This window comes from Lontra canadensis, unplaced genomic scaffold, assembly GCF_010015895.1.
Source record: "Lontra canadensis isolate GAN:19392208 unplaced genomic scaffold, GSC_riverotter_1.0 scaffold76, whole genome shotgun sequence".
Taxonomy (NCBI): domain Eukaryota; kingdom Metazoa; phylum Chordata; class Mammalia; order Carnivora; family Mustelidae; genus Lontra; species Lontra canadensis.
The window spans coordinates 9,539,023-9,564,021 of NW_022631070.1; the positions used below are offsets into that span (position 1 = coordinate 9,539,023).

At 49.1% G+C, this 24,999-nt stretch overlaps 1 protein-coding gene across 5 annotated transcripts in view; it reads right to left on the minus strand.

Annotated features, from left to right (window-relative positions):
- Positions 1 to 24,999, minus strand: part of WDR37 (WD repeat domain 37) — a 47,517-nt gene that overhangs the window by 16,930 nt on the left and 5,588 nt on the right. For 4 of the 5 annotated variants that reach the window (XM_032881684.1, XM_032881681.1, XM_032881680.1 and 1 more), the window contains exons 2-10: positions 19,623 to 19,800; positions 17,491 to 17,587; positions 14,308 to 14,403; positions 13,568 to 13,632; positions 10,024 to 10,159; positions 8,806 to 8,877; positions 6,533 to 6,577; positions 4,828 to 4,904; positions 145 to 385 (exon numbers count right to left, since the gene is read on the minus strand). In XM_032881684.1, the coding sequence (XP_032737575.1) occupies positions 145 to 385; positions 4,828 to 4,904; positions 6,533 to 6,577; positions 8,806 to 8,877; positions 10,024 to 10,159; positions 13,568 to 13,632; positions 14,308 to 14,403; positions 17,491 to 17,587; positions 19,623 to 19,760 (967 nt within the window). In that variant the 5' untranslated portion in view covers positions 19,761 to 19,800. The remainder of the gene's footprint in view (positions 1 to 144; positions 386 to 4,827; positions 4,905 to 6,532; positions 6,578 to 8,805; positions 8,878 to 10,023; positions 10,160 to 13,567; positions 13,633 to 14,307; positions 14,404 to 17,490; positions 17,588 to 19,622; positions 19,801 to 24,999) is intronic. The other variant, XM_032881683.1, reaches the window with a different exon arrangement.

Here is a 24,999-nt window from a genome sequence, read left to right on the forward strand (position 1 = left end):
TCAGAAAGGATCCCTGAAAAATCATAACCTGAGCACCATGAGAACTACAAAGCATTCTGGACAAGAAGTCATTCGCAAGGTAAGACACAAACGCAGGCACGTCGTTCAAACACACGTGGCTGGAAGCGCTGGCGCCGGAAGTACCTGTCAGAGCGTGAACGAGCTCCGCCGTCTCCACGTCGAACAGGTTCGCCGTTCTGTCCCAGGAGGCCGTCACCGCCTGCTTCCCCCCAACCAGCCAGTCAGCGGCTATGACCACTCCCTGGTGGCTCTTAAGAGACGTCAGCGGCACTCGGATGGTAGGACAGTCACTGGACACGTCCGCGTCCACGTCTGGCTCGTCTTTATCAGAGCACTCCACTTCGTCTTCGCCACAGACCTGCTGCTGATGGTGAGAGCAGAGAAGAACTCCCTGGGAATCTTGTCTTTTCTGACACGGCTACATAATCACACTGCTGTCATTCGTCCTTCTGGACTCGGCCCTCACCATGACTAGGACCGGCACATACCTGGTGTGTAACTGGAGCTCACTCCTTATCAACTGTACAATTAATTATCTCCTTGGCTAAAACCCTTGACCAAGTATAAGAAGAAAAAACTAAGGTCACTATGACATCAAAAGAGCTACAGTTCATTCCACTAACCAATAAAATGGCAAATAAAATGATTTTAAGTTTTCACCGTGTATTAGTAGGAATGTAATATAATGTAATTGAAAGTCAATAACTTACTGCAATCAGAAAAGAAACACTTGAATTCTTAGGGGCTACAAAGAATTCTGTTGCAATAGGAAGAGATACAAGAGTTCGCTTTATTTTCCTACAACGTCAGTGAGTTCTTTTGTCAAAAGCTAATGAAAGTATGAAAGGCTTGAGCTCTTTAAGAAAAGATTTACTCATTAAGTATTTATCCGGCACGTACACACTGCCAGGCCACACGCCGGGCTCCCAGCAGAGGACAGAGAGGACCACTGTCTGACACGGACATCCAGAACAACGGACACGCTGGGTGCGGAGAGCACCGGAGCCACAGAGACCGGCAATGTCCTCCTATCACAGAGCTTACACACTAGCGAGGAAGACCGACCACACACACGGGCATGCACGTGCGCGTACACACACACTAGTATAGCAGTAGATACCATGTAATCACACACACTAGTGTGCTCATGTACGTCACAGGAAAGACACAGAGCATAGGTAACTATGTCCCATGTACACACACACAGTACAGAGATACACATCACATGTACACATCATACAGGAACATAGGTCACGTGTATGTACACACAGTGTAAGGATATGTCATGCACACATAATAGGGACAGAGGTCACAAACACACACACACAAGTTCAGGCAGGAATAAGCATTAACAAGGAAAACAAAACAGAAGATGGGACAGACAGGCATAAAGGCTGCTACTTTACACGAAATTATCAGAGGACTGCTAAAGTGAAATCTGAGTTGGGACATGAAAAAAGCAAGGGAGCAAGGTACACCAACATCGAGGGAACAGCATCCCCAGACGAGGGGACAGCAGGTGCAAAAGCCGTAAGAGGGAGCAGACAGGGGTCTCCACAAACAACAAGGTCATGGCGGCAGAGGCGCGAGAGGTGAGTTACAGACGTTCGCACGGGTCATGTGGGGTCAGAGGTGACCCAGCCAGTAAGACTCAAGAGAAAGCAAGTGAGAGAAACACAGAGGTTGACAGAGGGTCACACTGTCAGACATGAGTAAGGAGTCCAAGGACTGATTGCGTTGGGCAGCGTGGAGGGGACGCCAACGAGCAGCAGGGACACCCCGCTGAGCCCACAGGAATGTGCCGAGAACAGGTAGTGTGCAAGGTGTGTGCAGGAAAACCAGGGCTAAGGGCGGACGCCTCTGCACCACGTCTGAGTACTGCCCGGAAGGATCTAGATGAGAGGCCGGCAGGGAGGTGGAAATCCTGGAGGAGTGTGGCCATGGCCAACTCGGGCAGCGGGCTGGGGGTGCCCCGCTCAAGGCACTCACAGGTCAGGAGCAGCGACCGAGAAAAGCCTTGCGGAGCCACAGGTGGGATTTCTCCAGGGAGACAGGGACCCACAGTCTCGCAGGAAAGTCAGACGTATGTCATCACGCAGAGTTACCGATTTCAAAGCGCACCACAGGCTAGGAAGCAAAAGGGGAGGCCGCCGAAGCAGGCGGGTGGGGAGCGCAGCAGGAGCTACGGCGCGGAGAGCACGGGGGTAAGCCGAGAGCACCCAGGAGAAGGGCGGAGCGGACCCGCAGAGGCAGGCCCAGCAAGAGCATCCAGTCAGGGCTGGAGCCAGGCAGAGTCACAAACCAAGGCCAGGGACTGGCAAAGGACTCATCCAGGTGACAAGGGCCAGTCCCGACAGATTGCTCCTGACATCGCGCAGAGAGAAGACAACGGGAGCAGCCAGGCCTGAGACAGGATGGGGACCAGAGATGAAGACCGATGGGGGCTCAGAGCACCCGGCCCTCAGCGTGCAGACAGGTCCCAGGAGTGTAACCTGCTGAAGGTGAAAGGACCCGGACTGGCAACCGCACCAAGACAGGAGGAGCAACACGGTCACTACAAACCCTGCATGGGGACGCCCCGACTCGGGGCTTCCCATCAGGCAACACCAGCTCCTGGGCCACGAGGCTTCTGAGCTCCCGCGGCCACTCTGGAGGAGCTTTCCGACCCTCCCTGCCCCCAGCAGGCAGGGGTGGCCTGGGCGGCGCCTCGCGCAGGTGCAGAAGAGGGGTCCTGGGTAGGGCCCCGGCTCCAGAGAGATCTTCGGGCCGGTGTTACGGAAGGGGTAGCCTGCAGACGGAGGGAGTGCATCCAAGACCCGTGTGAGAAACAGAAGCAGTAGGATGTCACAGGTTCAGGGAAACCACGGAAGAGGAAGACAGGGAGGGAAGAAGAGACGCGTCAAAGACAACCCCAAATGTCCTGACGGTTTGGTGCAGTTACCCAGACCTGCAGCGGTGCACCCACTGGGCTATTCCCCGAGTATCTGGAAGGAAAAGCGACCAGTAAGCGTGAACACAGGGATGTCCTCAGCACAAGTCCAGGGAAGAGACTGCAGATCTCAGAAGAGTGGCCTAGAGGTCCCGCTTCAGAAAGCTCTAGCCAGCAAGATCCATGCTGGAAAAATCATGGTCAGAACCTCGACAGAAGTCATTTTCCCAAACTACACAAAGAACTAAGAGATTTTAAAATGCAAATGTGCTAAACCCTATTCATGAGTAATCGTAAGATCTTTAACACTAACGTGGCCAGAGGCAGGGATGGAAGCTGAGAACTATGTGATTTCTGCCGATGTCTTGGGGATGACGTGTAACTCACTGAGCCGCTTTCACGGCCAGCAGCCTTGGGACAGGATGTCCGGCACTGTCACAGCACACAAAATCATCTCCTGAGCACCAGCAGCTCCAGAACCAAGAGATCCCTGACTCACTCACTAAATCAGGGCTTCTGGGCAGGAACGGCTCCTGGAAGCCACTTACATAACGTGCCTCAATTTTCACTCCCGAAGAGGAAAATTAAGCCACTCACCAGGTTAAATCAGCATCACACAACCAGTGCCACACAGTGATTAAAAGGTCATCTAAAACCGCTTCCACTACACCACCCCAATATCTCTCTATCAATGTGGTGGATGCCAAGCGAAACTCGCCAGTCCAAATTAAAAAGAGAAAACATATGGGGCACCTGGCAGTGGGGGGGCTCAGTGGGATAAGCATCTGCCTTTGGCTCAAGTCATGATCCCAGAGTCCTGGGACTGAATCCCACATCAGCCTCCACACTCGGCAGGGAGTCTGCTTCTCCCTCTCCCTCAGCCCTTCCCCGCTCCCGTGCACACACGTGCACGCTCTCTCAAATCAGTAAAGGAATATTTAAAAAACAAAATAAGACTAGAAAGGAGTGTTCAATGGTGGAAGCGCCCCAAGCGCAGGGTGCCCGCCATCCCCCCGACAGCTACAGCTCTGCTGCGCTCGGTGGCCCAACGCAACTCCACCCGCGTGCGCGCCCCCGGGACAGGCTAACGACGCGTGAAGACCGGACGGCAGAGCCCTGCCCTGCAGAGGAAACTAGGGAGGTGGTCTCCGCGGGACGACACACACAGGGTGCTGGGCTGAGGGGAACGGCTGCACCCGACTGGACAAAGGTCATCGAAGGCTTCATGGTTTAAACCCACTCATCCTTCCTCTCCCTGCCACCTCTCGTTACCTGCGTTAAAACCCCACGCACGGGATGATGACACGCACTGTTCACCTTACACGAAAGACAAGCGAGTTGTCCAAGATACATGACGTATTTAGAAACAGGATGTAACCCTACAAATCTTAAACATTTATGGCCAGGGAAAGGGCAGCGAGTACAACACACACATAAAGGCGGGCACGTCATGTTCGACCCTGTCTCAGTCTGTCCCGCCTGCAGAGCAAAACACAGAGACGGGGCGGCCACGCCCAAAGAGCGGCCAATCCGGTTTCGGGCCAGGACTTCCCAGCTCGTCACGCCACCCCCCACGGCCTCTCCTGGGCACGTGCAGGGAGAGGAAACACACAGAGCTCGGTGGTGTCTGTAAGGACACCAATCCTCTGGGATCAGAGCCCGGCCTCAGGACCTTATTACTTCTGTAGAGGCCCATCTCCAAATACAGCCACGCTGGGGGATGAGGGCTTCAAACTACGGGAGGGGGGGAAAAGGGGAAGGACCACACACATCCAGTTTGTAAGACATTATAAATTTATCCTAAACTTCGCACATGTCCAGAACCCTACTGACATACCCCATGTCCTGCTTTCAGGGTAAGTAAAGGTGCTGCTTACAGTAGTGTCGGCAACGGGCTGGGGTGTCGGCAGCTGGACAGCGTAACTCCAGATGTGGGCAGTCTGGTCTCCAGAGGCTGAAGACAGAAATTAGAGGACAATTACCCACAGTGCACAGCAGGTGTGAAACGTGCTTTCTGCTAGGCTGTCAATCAGCGATCCCAAAGCTACTTCGGAGACTACGTGATACCACTGCCAAGAGACTAAAGGTATCAAATTAAGACAGTAATTGAAATACGGCTTTCATTTTAGGGTAAAAAGCTGTGAAGGTTCAGGCAAAATGTACAAACAGATTTTATTCTCCATTTACCCAACCTAAGTCAACTGGAACCCAACTACACTTCAACTCTCGACCCTGGCAGTTCCGAGGCCCTTCAGAAAAGCAAGTCCCATGTGAAAGTGTGCTCCCCTCCACTCCGCACTGACAGGCTCACAGCCGGCCGGGCCCCTGTGAGTGCTCAACCCTCACTGTCACCAGCCAAGCGGGCGAGGTGCCGCTCGGACTGGGGACCAGAGAGAGAACGGTGAAGGGCGCACTCAGGCCCACAGACGTGCCAGGTGGGCACCTGCACTCGCCCTCACAGAGCGCCTTCCTGAATCCCACTTCTCTCTGTGGCTGCAGAAGGTCCCCCAAAGTGGCCGTGTGTGGACAGTAGCACATTTCTCACCGGATCAAACAAGCTCACGGCCAGAGCCTCGAGCCCTCCTAGCGTCGCCCCGCGCGCCCCTCTCCAGTGCACTACGTGCTCTGCTTCAGCTTCCGTCAGCCCTTCAGAGAATGTCTTCGTCTCCTGCGCACCCCACCTCTGCTCATCACTGGTCTCCCCCACCCGCCCTCTTCACAGTCACACACCAAACCACTGCCGAAGGTGGCAAGTCCTCCCCGTTGTTTACTCAGGCATCAGCGGGCTGCTGTGGGAGCCCGTCGGTTCACAGAGCGCTGTCGAACGGACTTTCCCAACGCATCCTGCTCACTTTCGTCCTCTATCCCAGGGTTAGCGAAATCTGGCCCATGGGCCAAAGTCAAGCAGCAGCCCACTGTGAGAAAAAGGCTTACTGCCCACAGCCACAGACCGTGAGAGCATAGACATCTGGTCCTTTACCAAAAAAAAAAAGCTCACTGACCTCCACTTGCTAAACATCTATCCTTCAAGATTACTGTCAGGGTCCCCCAAAATCGCAGAAGTCTACAGGTGCCGGACAATTTTATAGGAAGACTCCTCAGTCCAACAGAAAAGTATGGCAAACCCACACCCCCAGGGCCAAGGAGTGCTACCCAGAAAGGCCTGAAAACACTGGCCGTGCAGAGAGCCATGACCGGGGCTACTACTTTCCCGTCGGTTTCAGGTGCACGCCGGCTGAGGAGCTCAGCAGCGATGACAGGGCCGGAGAGAAGCAAGGTCAGTCTGCTGAGAAACGCCTGTGTGAGAGAGAAGGCTGGCGACCACCATGTGCTCTGTACGGCGACCTCACGGTGGGTCACCTGCAATCTCACGGGACAGTCAAGCTCATCTAACCGACAGTCCATTATGGGTGAAAAAGGTCTACCAGATGTGTTTTTCCTTCCCCATTCCTCAAGTATTACATAAAATGGCTACCAGTGACCATCTGACTTTGGTACGAGGCACAGACGAGAAAAGGATGACCACAGCTATTTCAAGATTATCAATAACTTTGCTCAATAAAGAAAAAAAAATCAACATACCAGTAAGAGCCAACTGCTCTGATGGATGAAACTTTATAGAATTTACTGCAAAATAAAAATATTACAAAAGGTTTAAAATAAAAACATATCAATATTTATCACACCTAAATATTTATTACAAAGTAACTTCAAAAATTAAAAGAACTATAAAGGTTCAATATTAGATCCTCCCATTTAATTAAGGTATGAATAAATGCATAGGAGACTAGAGAAAAATGAAAACACAACTGTGTTATCAACTATCACACTGCCAAAGTGTAATACACACAGAAGAACGTTATGAACAATCTACCAGTTTTTATAGATAAGGACGCCACCTAGAGTTAAAAATAAATCGGGATGATAAGAAAAACATGACAACAGACAGAAACAGAACATAGTAGGGACATGGCTGAGGGCCCATTGGGCCCAAGGCCACCCTCCCCCCTGTCCCGTTCCAGGAAGCCCCAGAAACAGAGAAGATAAGGCCATGCCAGCTCGGGGAGGGTCAGAGCAATGTGGACAGTTTCCTTCTCCGGGTATGGGAATCCACCCAAGGTCTCCCCGGTGGTGCTCCTTTATGGGATGGGACACCAGAGTAGAGGGAAGGGCAGCCCTCCCCTCGTCCCAAAAGCGTGGCAGCGCGACAGCAGCTGGCGCGTGCAGAGGCTGAGCCTGGCTGCTGGGACCTCGCTGCCTGCCACCGAGCTCTCCCGGGGAGAATGACAACAGCAGCTCCCAGGCGCCCCAACACAGAGCTGACCTGAGTCAGGGCACGCAGGGCAGCCGGCCCTCACACCCACACATGGGAGACACACAGCGTACACCGAACACACAGAAGTTTTAGCCAACTTCAGCAAGTGCTTTCAGGATGATTCCGTCAGCTAAGCCCCTGGAATTCTACATTTCTGAGGAACTGGAAAATGCTAGAAGATGCGTTCACTATTGACTCTAAACGACAGGTAAACATGGGAAGAGCTCATGGCAACTGCAAGGAGGGCATGTATGTGGGCAGCCGTGTCGCCACACTTAGATCTGAGTAAGAACTGCGCCACAGCTGCGTGCTGAGGACAAGAGTGCACAGTCACGTTACGTGGCAAGGGAGTGGGTCCTCACTGCCTCAGCAAGAGCCCCTTGTCTAAAACTCAACAACTCAAATAATACGACAAGCTATCGAGAAAAAAGGAAGAAAAAAGCAGAACACGTAAAGCTGTGGGAGAAGTGAAAAGGAGTAAGAAGGGGTTCCTATCTTATACAGGCCGCCTAGCACCTACTCCATTTCTAGGCAGCGTGCAGGTGTCTGACCAAGGAACAAAGGCTACAGCACACGCTCACTTGAGAACGTCTGCGCGGCCCGGGCACTGCCCTGTGGAGACAGAAGATGCAGGCTGCGGGGAAGACACTCACGTGCGGAGGGGCAGGACGAGGCAGTGGGGACACCCGAGGGAAGGAGACCCCGAGAGAGGTTAAGACTGTGGGTCACAGCCCAGCCAGGACCACAAAAAGGCCCCCACTGGCCAGCAGGGCTTGACCCAAGTCTGCAGCTGGAGCGCACCTGGCCACGGGCATGGAAGGCAGGTGCCATCGGCACGTGTCCATGAGGGGAGGGCAGTGGCAGCGGCTGGTGAGAGGACAGGGAGACGGGAGGCGGCCTGATGGGGGGGAGGGGCCAGGCCAGGAAGAAGGAACCCCGAAGGGCACCCAGAGGGAGGTGGGCAAGATGCGGTCAGAACAGCAGGGGCGCCTGGGTGGCTCAGTGGGTTGAACCTCTGCCTTCGGCTCAGGTCATGATCTCAGGGTCCTGGGATCGAGCCCCACATTGGACTCTGCTCAGCAGGGCGCCTGCTCCCCCCGCCCACCGCCTGCCTCTCTGCCTGCTTGTGATTTCCGTCTGTCAAATAAATAAAATCTTAAAAAAAAAAAACAAAACAGGAGCCGGTAGAGCGGGTGCAGCTCAGGGGCAGGGTGGAGCTGCTGAGGTCGCCGGGCCATCACCGCAAGCAGAAGCCCAGGGACGGACGGCAGCCCTCCCGGGCCCTACTGCACACAAAGCACAGGAAGCAGCTCCCTGAAAGGGAACCTCTGAAAGGCACACACGGTCTCTGACCAAGGCACGCACGTCAGCTCCAGATCCGCGGACACGCGGCTGTCTAGGCAACGGTAACAAAGACGCAGACGACTCCCACACGCACGCTGTCCCCCAACGAGGCCCCAACCGCCCACAAGCGCACACGGCCCGCAGGCAGGTCAGCGCAGCGCCCCTCAGGAGACACCGCCCCCCCCGTGCTGCTCACCTGACCCCACGTGGCCCGAGTACTTGACGAGGCACCTCCCTGTCTCTATGCTCCACAGCAGAGCCGTGTGATCTGCAAAATCCAAAAACACCAGAGTAACCGACCCAGCTCCACTTTTACGGTCTTTTCAATAAAAGTGAGAGATTATGCCATCACTAGTATCTCCTGCAACTCCATCCTGGTCTGTAGTTCAACTGATGAAAGAAAACATTTCCAAGAAGACAGAAGCTGGTGACCTGTCCGAGGTCAGGGAAGTGGCAAACGGAAACCCAGGGACTTGGACCCCAGGGGGCTGTGACAGGGATGGCATCTCGCCGGAGTCCTCAGGTAAAAGGTCCACTGTTCTGTTGAATCAAAATTTTCGAGGGCATCACGGGCACTGAAATGCAAATCCAAATCCAGTTACAAGTATCTGAGATATAAATATTCCTTTGGACCTTCCCTCTTACATACCACAGAAATCTGGAAAAGAAGTGCCAGTGATCCAAACAAGATTTTTGGGACCAGAAAAGGACCCTTTCTTCCTTTTTCATTGTAATTTCCAGAACATGCTGGGGTGCTCACGTGGGAACATAATTTTAAACAAGAAAGAGAACTTTCTTCATGGGTCTAACTACTGCAACATCTTCTACTTCTACTTTAAAAAGCAGAACCTAGTAAGGAACTTCTCACAAGCCGGTAGTCATTTTCAACAAGTGAGCACCATTTTTAACTTCAGCAATTTTTATCTCAAAGGGTATCAGGTTATGCACCTTGGACAGCTTTCAAAAAATATTCTTCCTTTAATGAGATAAAAGGGCTCTCAGATGCCCGCCCCCCACAGACAAACTGGGCTGCCAGCGGTCCAGCTTCTGCCTGAATCCTAGAACGAGCCCCCTGTACCTCACAATTGAAGCAGATGTGCACTCAACTGTGAGTAACACAAAAGCCAATTAAAAAATACCTAGTCTGTGTAAAAGACATGCTGCCTTACACTGCTGTGAACAGCGACTCCTGGCGCGGCTGCGGATCCCAGAGCCAGCGTCCGCTCACCCGGCCAGCAGACTCACGTCCCAGCAGCAAGGCCCAACAGGGCACGGAGGGGCCTAGTGCTTCCGTGTCAGCGACGGCTTGGCCTCCTGTCCACTGCCAGGGCCAACTCGGCCACCAACAATGGCGGGTCCCTGGTCTGCTCCGGCCGCCACACCCAGCAAGTAGAGGGACTCACTGCAGACTCACCAGCAGACGCGGTGCCCAGCACCACAGGCTGTGTCCTTGCCACGCTGACGTCCCAGATGCCATCCCTGTGGCCAATGTATTCCTTCACGAGCTGGCACACGGCCCTCGACGTGGTGGTCTTGAAGCTGGAAACAATCTAAAACCATGATGGAAAGGAGTATTATAGACAACTTAGTGACTGAATGATTTTAAGTTTAAAAAAGGTACAACAGAGAAAGAGGCCTTGAATGGCATAAGTCCCGGAACAGGGTGTTTAAAGCACTAAGGGAACACGATGTAAGCACAAACGGCAGCATCCTTCCAGCTGGGGTCACACGGTAGAATGAAGGCCGGCCTAAGGCCTCGGAAGGACCCCACACTCCCACAAAGCATGTTGCGTCCTCCCGCAGAAGGGAGAGAAGGGTCTGTTTATGCACTGCAAGTCTCTTCCACAAATCCAACCCATCAGCCAAATTTCCAAATTCTTTGAAAAACAAAAAACAAAAAAGAACTATCAGGACATGAAAGACAAGAGAGTATACCTGCATCCTTAAAACCACTTTTATTTTGGGGGAAACCTTCATTTTTTTCCCCATTTCTAGTAATTTACACCAACCACGTATTATCAGGAGGCAAGAGCCCAGGTGGGGAGGAGTCCAAGGACGACACTGCCCCCAGACGCCGTCTGCCCAGCACTGCTGACCGAGCGCGTGCGCAGTGCCCGCGCCACACAAGAGACACACACAGCGCGCCAGCAGGCCCCGGGCGGCTCATGGTCTACAGGACAGACCATGGAAACACAGGAGTGCCCATGAGGGCGAGGCACGGGCCCGCACGATACACACAGCTGACAGATCCCACCTCCTCGTACCAGGGAAACACCAAGGGCTGAGAAAGAGACTAACTAAATACAGCTCTTCAGAGTTTGGTTTATAAACTATTCCTGGATAAAATGGCTTTTCAGCTTTTAAGCAAACCAGAATAATGAAGATTAATCAGAATAACGAAACCAAAAAATCAAGTGAAAAAGAGAACGGGATTAAACAGCTTTTTTGAACACTGATTTAGCGAAGCCCTGAAAATCAATCTAAGTTCATTCTTAGAACAAAGACATTACAACACGAGCCACTGGTACATCGATTTAGGGGTGAACACTGAAACCGTCCTCGGACGCCAGGAACGACTACAACAATGTGTTTAACAAACATGGACTCTTTCGGCAGAAATACATCGAACTGGGTTTGAATTTTACAAGACGATTTGCTCAAATGCAAGCCCATCGTCTTCTTTCACCCTTCTGCAAGCGGCTATCCCACCCCAACTAGCGAAGCCGTCCCTCCACGCCAAGGAAAAGTGCTCTGGCTGGCGTGAGGTGCCAATCGGATGTCCAGCAATGGAACCCGCAGGACGGAACGCAGTTGGAGAACGTGCACAGCCTGGGCCACGGTACGTGGGGAGCCTCCTGCCGTCTCTCACCCAGACGTTACTGTCCAGAGACGAGCGCTCCCGGAGCCCCGCTCCTCACCAGACTCAAGCACGGAAGAACCGAAGGTCCCTGCTCAAGACACACGGACCCCGACTCCTTCTGGTCGATTTCGGACACGGACAAATGCAGCCCATGAACACCGTGACAAGTCATCCCATGTGCTGCTTCCAAATGCCCACCGCGCTCTGAACACCTATCGGTTCTTTGTTCTTAAAAATCCTAACCCTGTCATGACAGGGAAGAGGCCCCACAAAAGACCGGGTCATGCAGTGAACATTCCTGAGAGAGAAGCAGATTGAAGTGATGCTTACACCTGTCATCCTAATTACCGTTTTAATTAAGATACAATCTAAAGTACTTCAACAAAACCGGAAAGGGGTTGTTCACGATGAGAGAGTTAACCTTTATAAAAACACAAGCTTCTCACAGTGACTGCCTTGGACGGGCACCCCCCGCCCCGCCCCGAGACAGACACGCGCCATCCATCCTCAGGCACCCAGGAAGGGAAGCTCTCTTCTGGTCCGCTGAGCGCACGTGGGGGCACCGAGCGCACTGCCGGCCGGCAGCGCTGAGCGAGGAGGCGAGCGATGCTGCTTCCGGCTCGCCACCTCCTCGCCGCACACACGCGCCGCGCCCCCACGAGAACACACGCGCAGCACGGACCAGAACACACGTTGCTATCTTGGTCTTTCTTCAGTTTTCGGATGACATCTTTCAGTATTATTCTTTAATGCACTCGATAAAGATCATCAATTACATGTTTCTTAATAGGACACAGGTATGGATTTGTAGGATCTAAAGTGATGGGGGCTTTAAATACATTTAAATACGTTTTTCTTTAAGCAGAATATTATAATAATACATAGCCTTCCCCTGGCCCAAATCTCGTTTCTCACTATCGCTAGCAAGGGACAACTTTATACACTCCTTTCATCTTCTACTTCAGAAATGCTCTGAAGGTTTCCGAATCCTAAGACAGCGTGTTGTGTACATAAGCTGTCCCACTGGAATAAACAACGTTAAGTCGAGATAATACAACAAGCAGTTAGATGAGGAAGAACATAATCTTACAACACATTTTGAAAAACAGTTTAACGTTAATTTATTTAAAAACTGAAAAACTACTAAGTATAAGCTAAATAATACATGACAAAAAATTTTTTGATTCACCACTTAAACTCTAGAGTTATCAAAGGAAACAGAAGAAAATGTAATCAATATTCCTATTTTTTACAATGAAGAAGTACTAAAAATTTTCAAATAAGCAGAAGCAGCCACAAGACTGCATCGGGTCCGTTAACTGCGGTGAGTCTCCTGTGGAGGGCGCGCTCAGTGACTTAAGCTCAACGGAACAAACTGGAAACACAGGAAGTTAACAAGAACTCTTCATGCGACCACAGCACACCACAAACTTCAGCTTTTCCCTCAGGTTTAGCAGGAAGAATGTCCAGTTATTACGGTTACGTGATTAATTTATCTTTTGTATGTCCAGAATGCTCCCAAAATAAAGATGCACACAAAATTACTTCACAATATCCCCTGACAGCAGTCCTCCCTCCCAGATAAACTTATTTCCACATGATTCAATCTTTGCCACTTTAAGACGGTCCGAACAAGGTAACTTTAAGAAAAGCAAACCACCCCACCTGTCCCTACATGCCCTGCAGACAGACCTTCACTTCTGGATGATTCTTAGAAAATGAGAGAGAAGGCGAGGCTAACGGGGCAACGGGACTCATGAAAATATTCACTGCTTCCCACTGTCCCGGTCTCCAAATTTAGAGCCTCTGCATCAAGCCACAGAACGACACAAAATGTCTCCTTCCTGAAAAAGACAATCTATTTACTTACACGCAACATTTGACTCTCAGGAAGGACCTGGGCAGAGCAGAGTCCAGGTGCCCAGAGGCCGTGGCCACTTAACACACTTATGATATTCCCTGCAAAATCCAATTTCTCTAAACAGCAGAAGTTCCTCCTTGTCTGTTACACATTCCTGACGAAAATATGTAGCTTCAGGTACACGTCTGCACACCTCAAATACCACAGGAGCGGCCAGAGGGCCAGCGCCCGGCGTACCTTGCTAGTGGAGGCCTTGTACGTGGTCTTCAGCTTCTGCGACAACTGGCTGGTGCTGTGGCTGGCTGCAGACGCAGAGAAGCAACAGTCAGGGACGTCGTACAAGCACAGGGCCCCAGAGTGTCAGAGCAGGGACAGACTAGGGACAGCAAACACCATCTGTGGTTCCACACAGGAAGACAGTGACCACCCCACCCCCAAGGGTCCATCCATGCTGGCGTCAGGGCCAGGCCACGGCCACAACAGGAAGCCCGGCCTCCTGGCGCCCCCTCCCCTCCTCCACACCCATGCTGACCGCAGGGCCCGAGTCCCGCCCACTGCACATCGCCCATCAGTCTGAGTCCCTTGTTAATGTCCACACTTCCCCTACACGGAACGTGTAGGACAATCCTTTTTTTTTTTTTTTTTTAAGAACAGCTAAATAAACTCATTTGTTTAATTTTGAAAATATCACTTTCTATCTTAAGACTCAGTTTGACCCACATGCTTTGAAATGTCTCCCTCCTCTATAGTTTTATAATTTCTTCTATTTTATTAGGTAGCACCTTGAATATTGAAGAATTTGAAAAAAGAAAGCTAATGTGGTCTTCGGAGGTTATGCCACAGTATTTGTCGTTGCCACTGAGGACCCATTACACAGGTACACTCGCACACACAAAGTCACTCAAGAATATCGTGACCGACATGGAAATACCACTCGGATATACTCTGTGGGACAAGCTTCGTGAGCGCACCCTTACCTTTCGTCTTGAGCTGGCCCTTACTCAGTTCCGCCCCATCGACTGCTTGTCCATCACCGGCTAAGCGTTCATTAAGAGTCTCGATCTCCCTACGCACTGGGAATAAAGAAGTGTATTTCAAGAAGGTAAGACATGCACTTCCAAACTTAGTATGTAACAACATTAACACAGAAGTACTGTCTAAACGCAGACAAGATCCCAGTTCCTACAGGTCTCACAAACCTCACGACACCCTGCGAAGACGACGAACTCCAGCACTGGGAAGATGCTGCGCCATCAGGGCTCACGGGCAGGACTCCGGGACCTGGGCCTCAGGTCGTCCCCTTTCTACTCTCTTCTGTACACTTAAAAACATTTTTCTGATACTGTCCAAAATTCAGCGAAATGTTTAGTCTAGCTGAGAACACGGAAACTGGGGGAAAACACAGGCCATAACAACATGCAGCCTTCGCTGTTGAGGCGCCAGATACGGAGGACATGTAACCAAGATGAACAATTCAGGGGGAATTCACACCCACGACTACAAGTGCAGAACCCCAGGGAAGGCAGGCACAGGGAGGACGTGAGTCATCGAGGGGATGATCAGCAGACACGCTCATACCAGTGCCCTTCTCAGCACCGAGCCCTCTGGAACAGGACTGTGAGACCGCGGGATGAGGAGTGACATCTGGGGAAGGGACTCGGCCAAGGACACGAGCCACTGCAGCAAGGCAGCAGGGCCGTGACCTGGTCATGCACCTGCCACTATGTCAAGCCACCTCCCAGCATGCTCCACTGTCTACGCGACCTCCAGTGAGACCAAGGGGCTGGGTCAGGCGACAGGGAGGCTGAGGGCAAAGGCTCAGAGCAAATCCACTGAACGCTGACTGTCGTCAGATCACAGGAAGCCATCCAGACAGTCAGCACGAGACCGTAGACACTCCAAGTTCCTCCGGCATTAGTCACTGATAACCCTGTAGTTTTTTTTTGGTTTTTGTTTATTTTTTTTTTCAGTAGGCTCCACGGAGACCAACAAAGGGCTTGAATTTATGATCCTGAGCTGAGATCAAAAGTCGGACACAACCGACTGAGCCACCCAGGCACCCCTGTAATTCTATTGTTTTTCTTGAACAAACTGCATGAATTCATAAAACATAAGGCCTTAGATCACAAAAGAAACTCAATAGCACTTGGGTCATTACAACTGATACTTTAAAAAAAAAAAGAAAAGCCCTAAGATCAAAAGCAGTACACAGTACCTAAGTTTTACTTTATAAAAACTTCGAATAGGGGCGCCTGGGTGGCTCAGTGGGTTAAAGCCTCTGCCTTCGGCTCAGGTCATGATCCCAGGGTCCTGGGATCGAGCCCCGCATCGGGCTCTCTGCTCAGCGGGGAGCCTGCTTCCTCCTCTCTCTCTCTGCCTGCTTCTCTGCCTACTTGTGATCTCTGTCAAATAAATAAATAAAATCTTAAGGAAAAAAAAAAACTTTAAAAAGGAAAATTATTAAAAAAAAAAAAAAAAACTTCGAATAATTTCTCTCTCTGTAAATTTCCAAGATGGACTTATAAGGAGAATTCAAAAACAGAACATTAAATGGTCCACTAGAAAAGTTTAAATGACACAGGATTACATTCTTTTCATTATTTACTCAACACCACTCAGTTCGAGTAAAAGATATTTTAATAACACATTATATATTAATAGAGAAAAGAATTTTAATAGAAATGCTGTTTGTTGGTCAATTTCTGAAATCACAGCATAAAGTATGAAGACCAGATAGTAGTTACATGCGCATAACACAGGTTTTATCAACACAAACTCTATGGAAAGAACAGACACTGCAAAGTAACGGAGAGACAAGTGGGTAAGGGACAGGCTTATTTCCTGACGTTTCACAGGGAAGCATGAGTGCACGTGGCCTAAAGTGGACTAGCCAAAAGTAAAAGTGGACTAAGTTTACAGAAATAAAGAACTAAAAGCAAAAAATGCAGAAAATGTTTTCCTTTGCAGAACAGAATAGGTCAACAGGCAAGGGTAATAGTAGTTATCTTTATATACTGGGGTTTTTTTTGTTTTGTTTTGTTTTGTTTTTTTTGTTTTAACAACCTCTACCCAATGTGGGGCTCAAACTCATGACCCCAATATCAAGAGCCAGACGCTCCATTAAAGGAGCCAGCCAGGAGCCCCAATGCTGCTTGATTCTTTAAGTAATGGAAGGCATTCCTTCTAAAATAAACTTAAAAGGAGAAACTAAGCTAATTCTTTTTTGAAGATTTTACTTATTTAGTTGACAGGGAGAACACAGCAAGAGAAGGAGCACAAGCAGGGGAAGTGGGAGGGAGAAGCAGGCTTCCCACCGAGCAGGGAGCCCGATGCGGGGCTCAATCTGGGGACCCCAGGATCATGACCTGAGCCGAAGGCAGATGCTTAACAACTGAGCCACACAGGTGCCCCTAAAGCTAAGCTAATTTAAAAATTCTTTTGATTTACCTTTAGTAAGTCAAACAGCTAATACATTTTAGGAAGTTCTCAAAATACAGTCTATTTTAAAGAGACACACGAATCAACATTTTCTCAATTTACGATAAACTCTCTGTAGAAGTGTTTATAAGATGCATTTATTTTTCATAAAATCAGTTTGAATGGGCAAGTCAGCAGAATACGACCCGTCCCAAAAGCAACCTGTGAGCATGTGGCCTCCATGGCAAAAGGGGCCTTGCAGGTGTGACTAAAGTAAGGGATCTTTGATGAGGATGTCACCCTGCATGACCCGATGACCCATCCTTCCCTCATGTCCTTAGAAATGGCTCAGGGATGCACTAGGAGGACTCTGCCCGCTGCTGATGGCTTTGGAGGCAGGAGCGGAAGGGCTTCAAGGTGAAGAGTGAGGCAGGCTCTAGACACTGGGAATGCCAACAGGAAGATGGCGACCTCTGTCCTCACACTGCCGAGGACCGAAATCTGCCACAATGAAACAAGCGGAGGACAGACTTCCCTCTCACACCTTCAGAGGGGCACAGTCCTTCCGACACCATGATTTGAGCCTGGTGACACAGCCACAGACTTCTGACTAGGGAGTTGTAATGTCATAAATTTGCATTATCCTAAGGGACCGCAAGTGGCAAGAGGAGGAGGAAACAGACACAGTGACGAATGTCTACCCAGACATCTCACAGAAGTTTATGAAGACAGCAGATACTCACGTTCTAAGTTCTCAATATAAAGGTTCTCAAACTCTCTCTCTATTTGACCAAACAGTTCCAGAAGTGTACTGCGAACCGAGGAAGGCAGCTTAGAATCCTGAAAAAAAGGAAGATTCTGTTTAAAATGAGTAAGAAACTCTTTTCCAAAGTGAAGGTCTTAAATTCTTATTTCTTACACAAAAAATGCTTAAGAACTTAGTTTCACATCTACACAGACTACAGACGAAAACTACAACCCAATGATAAAAATGGTCACCCAGCCCAATATGGAATTCAAAAAAAACATTTCTTCAAAACATTTTTCCTTTAACAAGGGAGGGAATAAGCCTACCTCATTCGCAAACTTCCAGATCTGTAGAGAAGGAAGACAGTTCCCATAAACGAGGTTTTATTACACATAGTCTCTTAAGTTCCACCATACAATACTGTAAGTTAATTTTAATAAGCTATATTCTAGAGGCGCCCGGGTGGCTCAGTGGGGTAAGCCTCTGCCTTCGGCTCAGGTCATGATCTCAGGGTCCTGGGATCGAGCCCCACATCGGGCTCTCTGCTCAGCGGGGAGCCTGTTTCCTCCTCTTTCTCTGCCTGACTCTCTGCCTACTTGTGATCTCTCTCTGTCAAATAAATAAATAAAATCTTAGGGGAAAAAAAAGGAAAAGGAAAATAAACCATCACAATGAACATCTACCACACTATCCACCTTGCTTCATGACCTTCGCATATTCTCTTCCCTCTCTGTGCCATGTTCCTCCTGCATCCTGGTCCAGCCAGTCCCCCTTGCACGGGGCACTTGGGGAGAAGCCTTCGTGCGTCCTCCAGGGAGGCCAAACCCCTCTTACTGCATCCATGCCTACTGACCTGCACCCACAGTGCTTCCGGATCCTGACTACTCAGTAACTGAAAGAGCACATTTACTGAAGCAGTAAATGCAGGATGTCACGGGAACTGGAGACAAAACTGGGACGTCGGCAAGAGCCTCACTTGACAATCAGGAAGCAAAATGTGCGGTGAAACGAGACCTTCTCCCCCAGGAAGGTGGAGGGAGCCACATGGGAGCACTCTGGGCCGGGCTCCGGGGACCGTCCCGGTTCACAGACCCTGGCGCAGCGGTGCTGAGCTCTGGGTACCACTTCAGAAAGCTCAGGACAGAAAAGCCAGGATTTCAGCAAAGCTTTAAAACCCACGTGCGCTCCGTCCCATCAGCACGTCCCAGGCGCGGCAGGCCGGTCAGCGCCTGGTGCGCACACAGATGCGGCCGGGCTCCGGCAGGTCTCGCGTCCCTGCGCCAAGCATCCCCTTCCTCGACGCCACAGTCCTGAGTCTGAGCCGGGGGCAGTGACCACCACTGCTCGTTCACACCACCTGCGTGTGGCAGGACACTGCTCCCCAGCAAATTACCGTCACCTTGTCTGGAAAGCGAGTCCACTGGGAGCCGGCCACGTGGACTCTCAGATCCCTCCACCCCCACCTACCATGTGAGCGGCTCGCACCGCACACCACTGCTGCGGTCTTCCTGAGGCTGAACCAGCCGGAGCACCTCACACCCGCCATCCAGGGACGCCTCTCGGCAAGGAGGCTAGAAAATGCTAAGTACAAAGACGAGGGCCCTCGGGGCAGCGTGGTGGCCAGGCCGTTGAGCCTGCAGGCCTCTGAGTGACCCTGAGGAAGGGTTACCCCGAGACACGCTCACCTACTTGTCCTACATCACAATGGAGGAGGGGCGTTCAGAAGGCCAAGCAAAGGACAAGTTGACCTCAAATGGGAGTCAACTCCAGCAGATGCTAGCAAAGGAGAGTGTGGGACTTCCACTAGAAATGTAAATAAATCTAATAAAAAAACGTGTCCTAGACTGTTTGCCTGCACTGTCCCATTCGGTAGCCAGTAGCCACATGTAGCTATTTAAATTTAAATGTAAATTAATTAAAATTTAAAAAATTCCTTAGTCACACTAGCCAGCCACGCGTCTCTGTGTAGGCATTACATGTGACAGTCGTTTTAATCGGTTGTTAAGGGAAGAAGGGGCTGGTCTGGTTATGTTTAGTCTCAGTAACCCACTCTTCTTCTCCACTTTGGAGACCTGCGTGTATGTGGCGACTTCTGGAACGTTACAAACACAGTCAACACGAGCTCACCTGTCCTTCTAGCATCTCTCTCGGCAGACCCGTCCTCTCCTGCTCCGAGCTGTTGGTCCTTCGTATGGAAAGGCTGTGAGATTTGCGTTTCTGTTTTGCTTGGCGAGCAGTAGAGCAACTCCCGCTTTCTGTGGGCATTACTTCTAGAAGGTGATTTCCCGGTCGTTCCTGCAGTAAGCTAAACAAAAGCAGGGAAACTTAATTTCTGATCTGGCAAACTGAAATGAAGGAAAAGCAGACGACAATTACTTTCAATTCCAAACTTCTTCACTATGGCAGTATTTACTATTTAATTTAGAAAGTGACAAATTAACCTTTCTTAAGAGAAACACCCCAGCCTTCATCAAACAGGTAACTTTTTATCAAATTTGATTAACAAGTTTTGAAAAACCAAATGGCAAAGCCAGGCTTAAAGAACAAGTCTCCCTTAAACAACTTTCCCCAGCCTCAGTCTACTCCCCCGAGAACCAATTCTAAGCACACATTCTAGATCACAGATCCTGGAACAATGCTGTCCCAAGAGAAACACAATGCAAGCCACACACAACATGGCAAATTTTCTAGAGCCACGTTAAAAAAAAAAAAAAGTTAAACAGGTAAAATCACTTTTAGTGATTTATTTAGCTCACTGTGTCTAAAATACTATAACTTTAGGCAACACGGAAAACACTAATCGCCAAACCCTTCTCCACAACAGCTGTAACGTCTTCTGTTCCCATCAGCGACGGGATTCTGCTCTCCACCGACTCATAGGGAGCGTTCCCTGTGCTCAGTTCCAGCGGCCCTGACCGACATGCAGTATCTTGTTACAGTCTTTGCACACACTTCTCTGGTGGCTGGTGACCCTGCACATCTTCCCGTGTACTGTCAGGAAAACGTCTCCTCGCATCTTCTGTCCAGCTTCTGACAGGACTCTGGGTTTTTACTGCTGAGATCTGGAAGTTCTCCGTACAGCCTTCACGAGGTACATGTCAGCTGAGTGGGTTACCAAGTTTCCCCCAGTCTTTTATCCTAACAGGGTTTTTCACAAAACAACTTTTAAAATTTTAATGAAATCCCACTGATCGATTATCTTTCTCCTACAGATCATACTTTCAGAGTCATGTCTAAGAACTTTTTATCAATTCTAGCTCCTAAAAATGTTGTTTTCTTTTAAAATTGTAGTTTTATACATTATATTTAAATTTATGAGCTCCTTTCGGTTGGTGTTTGTATTAAGGCGTGAAGTTTAGATCCCAGGGTATTTTTGTTTGGGGTTTTCTTGTTTCATTCTTTGCTGAGGATATCCGATTATTGCAGCATCACATGTTGAAAGCTACCCATCCCACGCTGAGTTGAGAAAGTTTGGCATCTTGGTCAAAAATCCACTGGCTATATTTAGGTGAGATTATTTCTTGGTTCTCTCTTCTGTTCACCTGATCTATGTATCTCTCTCTCTCTCCAAACAATACAGTATTTTTTTTTTCAGTTTTAGTTAAGTAATCTCTATAATGAACGTGGGGCTTGAACTCATGCCCCCAAGATCAAGAGCCGGATGCTCTTCCAACTGAGCCGGCCAGGTGCCCTGCCAATGAAACAGTCTGGACTACCGTGTGGTCTTGAAATCATGAGCGATTCCTATCACTGAAATCTTTTTTAAAATTGTCTTAACTATTCTAGTTCCTTTGCCTATCCACATAAATTTGGAATAATCTTTCCCATACCTACAAAAATAAAAATCTTCATGAAATTTTAAAGGAATTGTGTGTAATCCGTTCATCGATTTGGAGAGAAGTGGCACCCTTATCATGCTGAGCGTTCCAACCTATGAATACAGCGTACGTCTCAGTTTATTTAGATCATTTCTTCTTCCCTCAGTTCTGTAGATTTCCACGAAGAAGTCCTACATGTGACTTTTCGATTCACACGGAAACTTGTGCTGTTACTTTCTGAGTGATGTTAAACAATATTGTATTTTTATTACCATTTTGTGTTAATTGCTAGTATCCCACACTGTTGTTGAAGTCATTTATTAGTTCTAGATTTTTATTCATTTTTTGGCATTTTTTATGTAGACTAATGTCATCAAAAAAAAAAAGTTTCATTTCTTCCTTTCTGATCTGTACGCCTTTATTTCCTTTCCTTCTGGCTTAGAAATTCTAGTATTGTGTTGTAAATAGTGACAATAAACATCCCTGTTTTGTTTTGATCTCTAGGTTAAAAAAACGGTTTCTGACCGTTAACTATGAGGCTAGCTGTAGGTCAACTGCTGCGATGAGAAGACTCCCCACTCCTGAGAGTCTCACTAATGTGCTGAATTTTGTCAAGTTTTTTTCTGCATCACTTAACGGTGCGGCTTTTCTTTACCCTGTTAACACACCAATTACACAGATGATTTTCGAACAACATTCCAAATTTGCATGCACAAGTAAACCCCACTTGTTCCTAGTATACAAGTCAACCTCTGTTCCCTCATTTTGTTTTTTGTTTTGTTTCTGCCTTCCTGCGGGTTACTTCAACAGGTCTCGGCATTCCATTCTGACGTATGGTGTCGTTTCTGAGGTCACCTCTTCTGTACGACTTTCAGTGACTGTTGCAGGCATTAGGTTTTCACAGCTATCGGTCCGATGATCAACACTGCACGAGTTCACGGTAACGAACAGAAACCTGCCCTCCCGTCTCCTTACACCCCCACTCGTAATGGTCACGTGAGACACTTCCTCCACACACCCCAAGAGAACGTCCAGAGCTTCAACCCTCAGCCGTGAGGGGAACCTGCCGTGTGCACCGGCAAGTCTGCTCTCGCCGCCGTCCGTGCTTCCTTCCCGCTGTGCCCGCGTGGCTTCCCGCGTTCCCGGGGTGTCGAGCAACCTTCCTCCAGCTGTTCTCTTTGGGCAGATCTGGGGCCGCCGAGAGATCACGTGAAGGATGTTTGCACTTGATACAGAACCCTGAGCTGGCAGGTCTTTTCCTCTTGCACTTGAAAAATATGCCACGTCCTAGTGGCCTCTATGGTCACTGATGGCAAATCCACTGTCAACTCGTCTGTCCACTCCCGGAAAAGTAGCACTTCTCTCTCATTGCTGTTTCTTTAGTTCTCAGAAGTTTGACTGCGATGTGTCTTAGCATGGATTTCTAGGAGTTTCTCTCGTCTGAGTTTCATAAAGCTTCTTGATTCTGCTAAGTTTATAGCTTCCCAAATTTAGGAAATATTCAGCCAGTATTTATTCAAATGTGTTTTCAGACCCACTGTCTTTCTCCCCTTTCTGGGATTGTAACAAGAACAACAGGTTTTTGTCAAAGTCCCACAGGCCCCCGATACTCCGTTCCCTTTCCTCCGGTCTATTTTCTCTCCACTGTTCAAGTTCAGTAATCTCTGCTTCTTCATTCTTTCCTCTGCCCTCTCCATTCTGCTGTCCCACCATCCACTGGGTTTTTTGTTTCAATTACACTCTTCAGCTCTAAATTTCCATGTGTTTCTTTATATCCTGTGTTTTCTCCCTGACATTTTTTTTCTCATTTGTATCAAACATTACTAATGGCTCACTACCACATACTCTCATTCTGGCTGCCTGCAAATCCCTGTCGAATCATTCTAGCATCTGCAACATCTCTGTGCTGCTGTCAGTTGTCTTTTCTCATTCAAACGGAGATTTTCCCACTTCTTCATGACATATAATTTCCAACTGAGCCTCAACATTATGGGTTTCATGTTATCAGGCCAGGATCTGATTTAAGTCTTCTGTTACAGCAGGTCTCTAATGACCATGCCCCAGCAAATTCTTGTTTCTGCCAGGGAGACCGTAAAGGGGGAGAAGGAAGTCCGGGTTCTCAGCTCAGCCTCCCCTGACCCTGGGTGGGGGACTCCTCACTGCTGCTGAGTGGAGCCTCGGCTTAAGCGTTACCTCCTCTAAAGAGCTTCCTCTGACCACTGCGAGTCACAGCACCGCATGGCCCTCAGCACCTGCCCACTTAGGTCTTATCTGTGGTTTACTCAGTTAATGAATGTTTCCCCCACACCACCACCAATGTCCCACCTGGGACATTATCTGGGCTCACTACTGTTCTCGTAGGGCCAACCAGGTGGCCTGACATAAATACATCCCAAAGTATTTGATGGTGTAAGTGAATGAACGGACAAACACATCTAACACCAACCAGCTGTATAACCTCGGCCAAGTCATTTAACCACCTTCCCAAAGCTTAATTTTGTCATCGTTAAAGCAGGGACAGCAACAGCATTCATTTCCTTTTTTAAGTCACGCACCAGTACTCTTCAGTTCATAAACACGTTAGGTACCAGGAATACTGCAGTGAACTAAACAGACTTGGTCCCTACTTTCAGGTTATTTAGAGTTGTGAGACAGACCTTGCATAATATCTCAGAATTTACTACAGAAATTACAAATTATGGTGACTTTTTTTTTTTTTTGGACAGACGGGAGATCACAAGTAGGCAGAGAAACAGGCGGTGGGGGCAGGGGGAAGCAGGCTCCCTGCTGAGCAGAGATCCCGGTGTGGGGCTGGATCCCAGGACCCTGGGATCCTGACCTGAGCCGAAGGCAGCGGCTTAACCCACTGAGCCACCCAGGCGCCCCTATGGTGACTAGTCTTAAAGACATACAAGTATCATGAGAAGGCAAGATACAAACTAAAGAGTTACAAGGTTTTTCCAAAAAACTGACATTTAAACTGAGACTGAAGGACTAGTAGGAGTTAAGCATGCGGAAAGAGAGAGAGGGAGTGGGTATTCCAACAGCAGGAACAGCGTGTGCAAATTCCCTGAGCTGGGAACGAAACTACTTTACCAGAGGTACTAACAAAGAGATAATGTGGCTAAGGCACAACAAACAATGGAGAGAATGGTACAAGTGGGAGAGGTACCTGTCTTTCATGTTTAGATTGTATCCTAAAACAAAAAAGAAGTCCTTTCAAGGTGTTTACATCAATAAGTGACATTAGATTTGCATGAAAAATCACTCGTGCTGCTGTGTAGAAAACACAGGAAAAAGTCACAGTCCTGCGAATGGGAAAGCAAGCTAGGAAGTCACTAGAGCAGTCTAGGCAGTTAACGATGATCCTTAAGATCAGAGGAGTACACGGATGGACTTGGGGTGGGGAGGGCAGGTGGTGCAGAAGAAAGGGGTCAAGAACAGCCCTCACTTCTGGGATAAGAAATAGGTGAAAAAGACATCAAATTACTGAGGTATTGAGATACTGAGGCAGCAGATTTGCAGAAGAAAGCAAGAACTGAATACTGAAGGTAACATGCCTGCAATGCCTCTGCACATCTAAAATCCAGAAGAGGCAGGAGGCATACAGGTCTAGAGAGGAAAAGAGAACTGGGCTAAATTTATAGATCTGGGAGAGGTCTACACCATCATTCCTCCAAATTCTA